This window comes from Leopardus geoffroyi, chromosome D2 (genome assembly GCF_018350155.1).
Source record: "Leopardus geoffroyi isolate Oge1 chromosome D2, O.geoffroyi_Oge1_pat1.0, whole genome shotgun sequence".
Taxonomy (NCBI): Eukaryota; Metazoa; Chordata; class Mammalia; order Carnivora; family Felidae; genus Leopardus; species Leopardus geoffroyi.
In genome coordinates this window covers 72,661,403-72,674,313 of record NC_059334.1, presented here as the reverse complement: position 1 = coordinate 72,674,313, position 12,911 = coordinate 72,661,403, and the positions used below count along the sequence as shown (strand labels likewise).

The following is a 12,911-nucleotide window of genomic DNA, read 5'->3' as shown; positions in this document are numbered from 1 at the left end:
CAAAATTCCATTTTTAACCTAGTCTCCATAAGTTTCCACTTTAACAAAGGACCTGTGACTCTTCATCTCTAAATGCCAGGAGCACTCCCTAATTTTCAAGATAATTAATTATGAAAATCCATAACCTTCTGAAGAATATTATTTCATTACCATTGAGAATCATTGACCTAATAAATTAATGTTTTCCTTTGCCCAGCCAAAATACTCTGAGCTTCACATTTACTGTGTACAAGACTTTAAGAACACTTTATTGACTTGTTAGAATTTAGGTATTTCCTGGTAATTGGAAGTAGATTAGAAGTCTAATTTAGGGTCAGTCCAGAAATGTGTTTTTTGTTTGTTTTTTTTCTTCGCATGTAGTTAAGATGAAATTTGTCAATGGTGTCTTCGGATATATTAACATGACTTCGTAAGATACATAGTAACAATACTGAAAAGATTTTTAAGTGAATAAATTAATAATATGTTGGCAATCACTATGAGTTCAAATACCTTATTCAAAAGCCCTTCAGAAGTATCTGTATTCCCTTTTCCAGTGACCAATAATCTACTAAATGGCTTGAGGTCCCATTGGAGAAACTGGAGGAATATTTACTGTGTATATTGATGAGATGGTATGGGTGCTTTCTCAACTTTATTTGATGGGTGCTGGGAACCAGAGATTCAGATCTGAATCATAAAAAAAGGGTGAAGAATCACAATTTTCCATTGAACAGCTGACATCAACTTTCTGCTTATTGGTTCATGGTTTGTTTGTTTCCCTTCTGTTAATGTAAGTCAAACAATAATCTAGTTGGCTGTCAATTTAGCTCATCTGTCAGAACTCACTTGGGCAATACCACAAATTCCTGCCAACCAACATGCCCTGTTGGCCTCTTGGTCTTGTTAACTGTTAAGGTAATTATATCTACATTTAAGGAAAGGTGCAACCACCTGGCCTTTACTATTCTGGATTCCTGACATACCCACTGACACTAGGGAGCCCAGCTGACTGGAAACATTTTCTATTTTCTACTATGGCCTACAGAGAACAGCTACCACTGAGTTTCACAGACTCCAGAGCTTCCCTTACTCTTTATTGTCTTCATGAAGGAAGTGTTCTGGACGACCTCCAAGAAAATAAAATCCATTAATGGGCTATCTGATATATGTTATATATGTATTCCAATGAATCCAACTTACTGAGTTTTCTGACTCCAATACTCAAAATTTCTTCAAGATAGTTCTAGCATCCCCCAACCTATGGTCTAGAGGCAATCAGCATGCCCACATTTTAAAGAGCCATCAGCAACTACCAGTATATCAAGAAGACATGAAATCCTGAATCATAGGAGCACATCAGTAAATTCTCCCTTCTCCCGTCTTATATTTCATGCCCCTTGGTCCAATACCCTCCAGGTCCACTCTCATTCATATATGCACTGCTGATTCCTGCCTCTGCATATTTCTCAGGCTCTGCAACTTTTTCGGTAAATATCTCTTACCTACCTACAGCAGAGAATGTGTCTTCCCAGTCATGCTACTTTGAGACTTGACACTTCTTCCTGATTTGGAGACAATAAGTGGAGGCAGGGTGCACTCTGGAGGAGGTCAAACAAGTTTTTATAAAGCATAAATATCAGGTCAGGTGAAATCTTTGCATTGTTGCCAGGGAGAGGGAAGCTACCCTACTCTGACAAATGACAGAGGATGACTTCCAGCCAGGAGTCTTCAAGGGAATGAATCTAGGATTCAGGGTTCTGAGGTCATACTTATAAGTGTCCCTGATGTACACCTGAAACTCCCACTCCTTGTCATCAGGCAGTGACTGGCATGGATGAACTGTCACAGTTGACTTTTCAGTTTCATTTAGAGCCAGCCAACCTTATAATTAAATCCTGGGCATAAGTTTCAACATACTCTGTTCTCTAGCTGTAGAAGGTAAGGGTCTTTAAATGTTGTCATGAAGGCCTTCTGATGTTCGCAGTATGCCCTGAGTTGATGGAAGGCTTCTTCTTTAAGGCTTTATGGCAGTTGACAAGAGCCAGCCAAGTCCACAATCATAGTTAGCTATCCCCCCATAACTTCCTGGTGTTAAAGTTTCTGCGCAAAGACTCTCATACTTTAGTGGAATACCGGAAAAGTACAGGGAACTGTCCACTATAGCTTTGATGAAACCATGACAGCCAAGGGAGGTGGCAAGATACATCATAAGTATCTGCCACAACATTTTATCAAAACTTCTTTCACTTATTTTTATTTTATTAAAGAATATTATTTCCCACTGAAGAACACCAATTTCTTTCACAAGGGATTTTTAGAAGGCTGAAGAAATAAAACAAGTTTACTACTGACTTCTTTACACTATTACATTGAAAAGTGAGAATCTCACAGTATCAAGTTGTATTTCACAGAATGAAATACGTGTTACCTTCACATGTAAAACTGAGAAATTTTTCAAAAATAATATGTTGTGTTTTCTTTGAAGTCTGCATGTTGCTCCTCAAAAGTACACAATTTTCATAGAGAATACCACCTCACTCATTACATGTTTATCTTATAGTTCATATCTCCATTATACTCATGTTATAAGTTACCATTTCTCAGTTCCAAACCGGTTTTTAGGTCAGAGCCAGAATGAGAACTGTCAAGATAAATAATGTCGTGCCCCTTTAAATGAGTGTTTTGACCTCATTACTGTAGCCCTGGCAACTGTGTCTGCCACTCCCTTTCCCCCAGCTTACACCACAGGAAATGCATTCTTAAAATTTTCTCCATTTTGTTCCTTTAGCAACTGGTGGGCTTCACTGGGGGAGAGGGGATACTCTAAAAAGGGTTTGGACCCCTATCAATTCCTGTGGCCCTCAGGAGCTCTGCTCTCCAACAGTGCAAACCCGAACAGCCATTTATCAACTACCTCAGCTCAGCTCAGCTCTCCTAAGTTTCCAGTTGGTTTCGCTCCAGGTAACCCAGTGTTCCAGTCCCCTCTCTCCCTGAAAGCTCCTGTTTCTACTTTTTTGGCCATTTGGTTACCCTGTGATCTCAGTTCTCCAATGATTTCCAGCAAGCTCATGGATTTTCAGTTTGCCCAGCTCTTTTTTCTTTCACTGTAAAGGTGGGACTGATGGGTACTATTTCCAGCTCTCTATGTCCTTAAGCAAAAATCGGAAGTGCTATAATCACTTCCATTTTCACTTCTTTCTTTGCTTTACTGATGTAGTTTCCCCTTCTGTTCACTGTATTCTATACCCAGAACATTCTACCTCCTCCTTCAATTTTCAGCTCAAGTATCCTCTTCTCAAACTTACCTAATCCCTCCAGGGTGAATTAATCCCTCCCTTTTCAGTACTCCTTCAACACTTTCTTCATTCCATTCCATTAAATAAGCTTACTGAACCCTTCCATTGTGGTACTGATGATATGGTCCCCAAAGAATGTCATTCTAGCAAAGGATACAGGCAAGTACACAGATAATGCAAGGAAAAAATTAGCACATAGCAAAAGAACCAATTTCAGTTTGAGGAGGTTATGAAAAATACACAAGAAGATGTGATGTCCAACTACATACTTAGAGCCAAAAAGAAATTATCCTGTGAAGAGGGAGAGGTTCACAAGCACTTCAAATCACTAATACAATAAATTAGTACATTATATTTTGGCTAGTGTCTCCATTGTTAGCCCGAAACATACTTTAAGCAAAAACTGTGTTATTCATCTTCATTAATAGTACAAGCACTCATTTAATAATTATTTAGTGATTTGAATGGCTAGCTTTGCTTCCTAACAAGAGCCTCATTTTCAATGTATGCACACTGTAGAAAATAATTGCTTTAAGAATGATGATCCTATTTTCATTGCCCCACACTCCAAAGCCAAATAAATAAAATGAAGAAAAAATAATGAATATAATTCTATCTACAAAGACCATCTAAAAAATACTATACTAATTAACATTCCAATTTTTCCCTGCTTATAAAAATCATAAATAATAACTAGGGCAAAATGTACTTTCATCATTCAGAACTATATAATTTATTGTTTTACTATTTCATACATATGCCAAACCCTGTAACTCTGTATTTCTAAGCTTATAATCCCATGAGTTCCATGAATTAAAACACTGCTCTCTCTAATCTGGAAACAAAAGTATCTTACTACAGTACCACATCACATAAGAGATAATTATTATAAATGATTGTACCATTTATACAAAACTACAGTACAAATTTAAATCGTCAGTTTTAATTGATGGAATACTGGAATCTCAGAACAAAAATAAAATATTTATTGTTTATGACCAGAACCTGATATATATTTCATGGAGGGGGAAGTGAAACAAGAAGCAATGCAAAATAAAAATGTAAGGCTCTTGTTAAAATTTTATTAAGAATTTCAAGATGGTGAAAGCAATGCATTAACCCAAGCATGATGCCCTTCTAAGCATGAAGCCCTGTGCAAATGCACAGACCAAGAAGGTGGCCTGCTTATGAACACTAATATTCAGCAAAATATTAGAAGTATCTGCTATATTAGAACACAGAACTCTGACTTAATTTCCAATGGTACTGAGACCAAAACAGCCTTCCTTAATAGGAATTTCCCTAAGATCTTATACTTTCACCTCCTTTTTAAGAGACTGTGGAGAAGGAATAAAATATGGTTGTGCTCACCTTCTCTGAACTTAAAAACCTATGATACCCAAATGCCTAGTCAAAGACATGATCATCTACCTTGAAATGTTTAAAATAATTCTACAGCAAATAGCATATTTGTTTTAAATAAAAACAAACAAAATGATCATTTTCCATGGTTAACAGGTCTTTGGATATAAAAGTTTTAGAAAATCTTTATTAGTTTCTTCATAATTCTATACTTATTAGAGTTTATGATTTGTGTCAAATACATTTATATCTAATATAAGTATATACAATTCAGAACCATAAAAATTATTTTAATATTATATGATATATTTAAATAAGAAAAAAAGAATGTTTAAATAACATCAAACAGCTGCTTTTTAGGGTTAATTTTGGGCAAGGGGAGAATAAATCTTGAGAATAACAACTAAATTATAATATATGTGCCGCTGAAATGAGCACTAACAACTGAATTATAAAAAGACAAAAATCATTCATAAAACTACTAAAAGCAGAGTAACAAGAGTGGGTTCATGTCTAGTAAAACGGAAAAAGAAGAAAAGTATAAGAACAACTTGAAAGTCTTAAATGACTACAATTTTAATTAACAATGACAGATTCAAAAGAAAGGCAAAAAACATTTGATTGGAGTTATTTATTTAATAAGATATGGAGGAAAATTATAAAAATAAAATTCAAATTTGATATATGTGTTTTCCAAAAATTTAAGAGTATTTCTTTTTTTTAGAAAGATACTAAAGACAGAGGCAGCTGGGTGGCTCGTCAGTTAAGCGTCCAACTTCAGCTCTGGTCATGATCTCACAGTCCATGAGTTTGAGCCCAACGTCAGGCTCTGTACTAACAGCTCAGAGCCTGGAACCTGCTTCAGATTCTGTGTCTCCCTCTCTCTCTGCCCCTCCCCCACTCACACTCTGTCTCTCAAAAATAAATAAATGTTAAAAAAAAAAAAAGAAAGATACCAAAGGCAAACATCTTCTATGGGTTCTATTTTAAAGGCTCTGAAAAAAGGCCATCTTAAAAGGCTTAATTTTGGGTGTGCCTGGGTGGTTCAGTTAGTTGAGCATCTGACTTCATCCCAGGTCATGATCTCACAGCTTGTGAGTTCCAGCCCCGCATCAGGCTCTGTGCAGACAGCTCAGAGCCTGGAGCCTACTTTGGATTCCATGTCTCCCTCTCTTTCTGCCCCTCCCCTGCTCACACTCTGTGTCTCTCAAAAAATAAACATTAAAAAAATTTAAAAGCTTAATTTTTCATGAGAATTGATAAAATGCAACTGAACTTAGTTTACAATAATATTGGCTGCTTAACTAGTGTAACACTAAACTTAAAAAAGAAAACCTAAACAATTAGTTTACAGCAGAAATTCAATCCACAAAAGTTTTAAAAACTCATTTTTACTTACAATTGACACTGATCACCTTTTATTCCTTTAGTTGTGCAGAAACATTTTCCTGTGTGCATATGACAAATGTTGGCATGGCCACTGCATGTACAAGCTGTAAGTCAAAACAAAAATAACACTTAATATTCTCCATCAAAAACTTGTATCACATTTCCGGGTATTATTTTTATCTTATTTTTATACTGTGTATTTTCTCCCTGCCACCCAAAAACTAGGGTTACCACATAAGTTATCTTTAACTAAAGGCAAGTAAATTCACTTATTTAAAAATTTTGTGAAACTCTTTAAAGTTTTTGGGGCATCCTGAAGTTTAGTATGGATACACATATTATTGTATTCTTCTTTGGGTTCCTTTCCACTTCTGATTTGCTACATCTATTTGATGAAATGAATTTCAAAGAGTACAAGAGTTTTGGAGTCAAACAGCTTGGCATTAAAATGTACATCTATAATCACCAGCTATGTGACCTTGGGCAATTTATTTAACTTCTCTATGCTTCAGTTGCTTCATCTGCGAAAAAAATGACAGTAATACTTAGTTCTTAATTGGATGTTATATGTAAGTGATGGATCACTAAATTCTACTATATATTATACAGTATACTATATGTTAACTAACTAGAATTTGTAATAAAAAATTGAAACAATAAGTAAATAAATAAATAAAAATACTCAGCTCTTAGTAGGGATGTGAAAATTAAATGAGATCATGTGTTTTTATTTTTATTTTTTTAATATGAAATTTATTGTCAAATTGATTTCCATAGAATACCCAGTGCTCATCCCAACAGGTGCCCTCCTTAATACCCATCACCCACCATCCCCTCCTTCCCATCCCCCATCAACCCTCAGTTTATTCTCAGTTTTTAAGAGTCTCTTATGGTTTGGCTCCCTCCCTAACTTTTTTTTTCCTTCCCTTCCCCCCATGGTCTTCTGTTAAGTTTCTCAGGATCCACATGTGTTTTTATTTTTTTTTTTTTTTTTTTTTTTTTTAAATTTTTTTTCAACGTTTATTTATTTTTGGGACAGAGAGAGACAGAGCATGAACGGGGGAGGGGCAGAGAGAGGGGGAGACACAGAATGGGAAACAGGCTCCAGGCTCCGAGCCATCAGCCCAGAGCCCGACGCGGGGCTCGAACTCATGGACCGCGAGATCGTGACCTGGCTGAAGTCGGACGCTCAACCGACTGCGCCACCCAGGCGCCCCTCCACATGTGTTTTTAAATATCTAACACAAATCAAGCACCTAATATATGCAGCTATTACTTCTACTGCTATTATCACTGCCAATGATATAATAAAAATAGTTCTATACCATGTCAAAAAAGCACGCCTGTTTATTGCCCCCAAACCATCTTAATAAGCTTCTCAGATCATTCTCAGTTTTAGTATTCCAGAATATTAACTGAAACATTCCATGGTGTAATAGTTACACAGTCAATTTGGCTCAGGTGAACTCATTTCATCTTACTCTGCATTCCTTATTAAAGAGTCACATTCCCATTATTTGGAACACCAACTTCATATTTAATTGTGTGCAACATCCAATTGATTGGTAGGTTCTAGTTTCTGCATGCACAATCCCTCTTGTATCTAATCCCTCCTTTTCATTGCGATAGCCACTAATTGGTAGTATAGTATTGTCATTCACCTTCTCTTACTGACACCAATACAATCCCATTTCTGATCTTTCTACCTGGGCTACAACTCATTGCCAATCCTAAAATATAGTCTAAAGAGACAAGGCCAACCAAGTCACTAGTAGCCCTTTCAAAGACTTTCAATGAGAACTACGCTGTTCCTACACACCTCCATCTAGTTACATCACTCTCTTGATGAAAATGAAACAATGTGGTCTTTTCCTGATTCAGACATACATATATAAGTTAATGAGTCACTGGTTTTGATCAAAGTATAAACTATTCTAGAACACTATGCACCTTTCTAATTGCTTCTGATTATCTGCTTTCATGATTAATATAAAGTAAATACACCCAACCCTACCCTAGTTTTGGTACTAGGTAGATTTTTAAGAACTTGGGGTTGTTTTTGTTGCTTGTTTGTTTTTTGCTAGAAGAGATTTCCACAGAAAAGCGTGATTGCTTCCTCTTAAAGAATATTTAAATAAATCAGCATAATTTTCCTTTAAGTTTGTAGAATTAACTATGGAAACACAACATGTGAGAATTACAAAAAATGAATAACAATGGGTAGTATTACAAGGAATAAAGAAAACTATCAACAAGCAATAATGGGTCCCTAAGATGTATTGATTACATCTAACTTCAGAAATAGTAAATGAATGTACCTTGATATCTTAGTATTAACTTGCAGAGTTTCATATTGTTTTATATTCAGAACTTTACTAAAAATAATGATACACATTAATATTTTAAAACTCAGATAAACCTTTTATTTACCCTTTATGGCAGAACTGGATAAGAGTTATGTTTGCAGAGTTTCTTAAAAGAATTATCATTGTATAGTAGCTTTAATAATTCCTGAGACCAAAAAAAAAATTGTGTTAAAGTACCTTTTAATGTAAGCTCATTTTGAGAGAATTCCCTTGTGGTTCTGTACTTCAGGCTAAAATGGCACAAATGTATTCTAAATTCAATTTTTTAAGATTTATACTTCATGACACTGTTGAAATTATTCTGTTGTCAGCGTTTGAGGTTATCTTTTTATGCTGAATAAGCACCTATGAAACCATCATACGGTGGCCTTTTGTTTGGCAAATTTTATATGATGATGATTTTATAGCCTAGACATACACTAGAGGGACATTATGTGGTCACATGTTATTTCTCTTCCTCTACAGTATAAAGCTGAAATATCAACTTATAAGCAAAACTGAACAATAAGAATAGAAAAAAAAGATGTGATATTATTCCAACAAGTTGTACATGAGGAATATACTTTGAAACATGAGACCAAAAAGCAGTAGTCATTGGCAGTGCTTGTTGCAAAGTCAGTTCATGTGCCTAAGTAACTTTCATGGTTATATCGTTACTATCTGTGGAATACCTATAGTAATAATTTATGGAAGTTTGGAAATAATGCCCATTTAATATCCTTTGTATACTTCCAGCATATTATACTTTATTTTTAGTAGATATGCTATATATTAGATTTTAAAGTAGTAAGAATTCTGGCAAAGGCAAACGTTCACATAGCTAACCTAAAGTTCTATTCTTCAAACTTACATTTTTATTTACAACAACAAACTTATGTATGAAAAGGGAAAACAGAATATAGTGGTTTCTTTTTGATATAAACATGGAATGTTGATACCAATAATACCTTAGCAATCTGATTTTCTCACTAAAAATGCAAGAATTACAACTTTGCCATGTACCTGTTGTTGAGACAGTGTGATCAGTGTGATTTTTTTTTTTACTGAAATAATGAAAAGGTCTCATTTTTTAAGTTTTTTTATGTTTATTTATTTTTGAGAGAGAGACAGACCATGAGCAGGGAAGGGGCAGACAGCGAGGGAGACACAGAATCCGAAGCAGGCTCTAGGCTCTGAGCTGTCAGCACAGAGCCCGACGCAGGGCTTGAACTCATGGACTGAGAGATCATGACCTGAGCCAAAGTCGGACACTTAACCGACTGAGCTACGCGAGTGCCCCTAGATAGATCTCATAATTAAAAACAGACCATCTAACTTACAGAAATGACTTTGTTTAGTTAGGATATTTGACATCTGTACTTGCCTAAATAAAAAGTAATAAAACTCAGTTATTTAGTCCTAGATCCAATATTTACTAAATGCTCTTGGGTGTAAGGCATTGCTCTAGAACTACAATTGGATGGGAAACAAGAATCTAGAACTAAGTAACTGGAACCTTCAGGCAAATGGCACTGTTTCAAGGATTTCAGTTATAGATTGGAAAGTCATAAAGTGCCAGGCTGTAAAATTTTTATTTTATATTCCAAAGCTAACATTTTCAAAAATGGAAAGAGAAATGCTAACAGTTTATTCTAACTGTATCCCTGAGGCCCATTTCCAATTCTGTATGGGCCATAAGCTAAGACTGTGTTTTACATTTTTAAAAGATTATGAAGAGAAGGAGGTGAAGGTGGTGATAAAGGACGGAAGGAGGAGGAGAAGGAGGAGGCAACAACAGCAGCAACCGTATCTGGTCTACAAAAACAAAATTTACTATTTAACACTTTAGAGAGAGAAAAAAAAAGCCAATCCCTAATCTACACAGTCTGGACTCACATAATTTGTCAGTTTTCCCAAAACCACATTTAAAACCACTTGTTTTTGTTTTCCTAATAGAAGAGAACCCTCTCCTATTTAAAACAATTAAAATTTATGGGGCGCCTGGGTGGCACAGTCGGTTAAGCGTCCGACTTCAGCCAGGTCACGATCTCGCGGTCCGGGAGTTCGATCCCCGCGTCAGGCTCTGGGCTGATGGCTCAGAGCCTGGAGCCTGTTTCCGATTCTGTGTCTCCCTCTTTCTCTGCCCCTCCCCCGTTCATGCTCTGTCTCTCTCTGTCCCAAAAATAAATAAAAAACGTTGAAAAAAAAAATAAAAAAAAATAAATAAAACAATTAAAAGTTTTCACCAAAATGAATTTTAACTCAACTCTTCTGGAATTGCATTCTCAATACCCTGTGTTTAGTTTTATAAAAGAGTAACTTTAGTCTTGTTTCATTTTCTTTGATAAAATAAAATGAGTCATACTTTATTTTCTTACTCTAGCCGGCTATATTTCTTGACCATTGCTAATGACTGCTTAAAGTATTTAAACGCTTTGTAATTGATTTCTTATATTTTATTTATTTAATCTAGTTTTTATTCAACTAAAAAATGAACAAATAGGCTATAAATGAGGCAAGAATGAAACATTAGAACATATTCACAAAGCAAACATCAATATCAAAAGAAATACCAGTTTTGTTCCCTCGTTGTCCTACCACCAAAAATCACTACTTGCCTCAAGTTCAAATTCTTAAATTCAAATTGACTGAATTTTTAAAAAATATCTCTTTTGGGGGGTGCCTGCACAGCTTAGTCAGTTAAGTGTCTGACTTTTGGTTTCGGCTTAGGTCAAGATTTCATGGTTTCACGGGTTCGAGCCCTGCATCAGGCTCTGTACTGACAGTGCGGAGCCTACTTGGGATTCTCCCTCTCTCCCTCTCTCTGCCCCTCTCTTACTCACACTGTCTCTCTCTCAAAAGTGATCAATTTTTTTTAAATATATCTTTTTGAATCTGTATTGTTTTCAATGAAGTTACTTTAAAAGATGCTTTGAATACTTATTAATTGATGAATCACATAATCTGAAAAAACATTAAGTATTCATTATGTTATAAATATAAAACGTGAAGTAGGTTAATAACAATACCAATATTTTGTATCTATACATGACTATACTATTTCTGAGATACTTTCAAACATATTACCTCTTTAATCTTTCACCATTCATGTTATTATACACATTTGACATAGGAACGGCTTCAAAGAAAAAACAAAACAAGCAAACAAACAAAAACATAGCCATGCTTATACATCTAGTAAGTAGCAAAATTAAGAATTATATTCTGGGATTCCTTAAACCTCTTATCAGAAAATATATGTTTGCATGTGATGAATTTATGTACATATAGACAACATGTAGCCTACTGACCACATATGTTGTTAATTTCAAATATGATTTACAATGTACTTTTTAAAGTTCAAAAGCTTAAATCACTATATTGTACACTTGAAACTGATTTAATACTGTAAGATAACTGTACTTAAATTAAAATAAAAAAAATGTAATAGAAATAAAAAGTGTTTAAAGCTGAAACTGACCACACATATTTTACACACACAAACCAACCGTCACAATCATACACACTAAAACTATTAGTTTTACAAGGTTGACTCATCGTTTGCAGATTCATTAATATACATATTAAAAAATCTAAAGAGAAAAAATATTGTCACTCTAGACACTAAAAATTCTGACAAAAATAAATGTTCATTCCTGATAAAATATTAAAGAAAACAGGAATGAGATGATACTTCTTAGATAACTATATACATCTACAGACATTATATACAAAAATAATCAATATCTTGCGTAATAAGCAAACAATGGAAGCATTTTTTTCTGCTAAGAACAGGAACAAAGCAAGACTACCCAGTAACTCTTTTACTACTAATATTGTACTGGAGATATTAGCCAGTGTAATTATACAAGAAAAATTAATTGATACTTAAGAACTAGAAAGAAAAAGTTAAACTATCTCCACCTGGAAATGATACAGTAGTATGCCTGGGAATCAATCCCAGAGAAGCAGTAGTAACACAAACTAAAACATTAAACAATCCAATAAAGTAACATAATTAAATAACATACTGAAATCAATAACCTTCTAATAATAAAAAACAGGTAACAGATAGAAAATTAGTTTATAATTGGAATGAAGAAGATAAAATATTTGGGAATAAATTTTAAAAAATATATGCAAAATCCATTGTAGGCATAAAAGTAGTTGTGAATAAATAAAAAAAAAATTTGTTGCTCTTGAAAAAAAAAAGCAACCAACATCATAAAGATGTCAGTTCTGTTTGAATTAATTCATGAATCTTACATCTCAATAAAAATACCACATTTTGATGGGAATTAATTGATAATAATCATCATATAAAAAATAAACATGCAAGAATAGCCAGGAAAACACTAAAAAAGCTTAAAAAAAAACCAGCCTACTAGACATTAAAACATTTATAAGCTCTCTATAATTAAAACACTGAGATAATGGCACATCAATGGAGAAACAGCTCAACAGAGTAAAATAGAAAATCCATAAATAGAACCAAATACATATGAAACTTTAGTACATAAAAAGTGTGTATATTAAA

The 12,911-nt window shown here is 34.4% G+C and overlaps 1 protein-coding gene across 2 annotated transcripts in view; it reads right to left on the bottom strand.

The window, feature by feature from the left end:
- Window positions 1-12,911, bottom strand: part of ATRNL1 (attractin like 1) — a 784,731-nt gene that overhangs the window by 539,921 nt on the left and 231,899 nt on the right. For both annotated transcript variants that reach the window (XM_045439061.1, XM_045439062.1), the window contains exon 20: window positions 6,040-6,133. In XM_045439061.1, coding sequence (XP_045295017.1) covers window positions 6,040-6,133 — 94 coding nt within the window. The remainder of the gene's footprint in view (window positions 1-6,039; window positions 6,134-12,911) is intronic.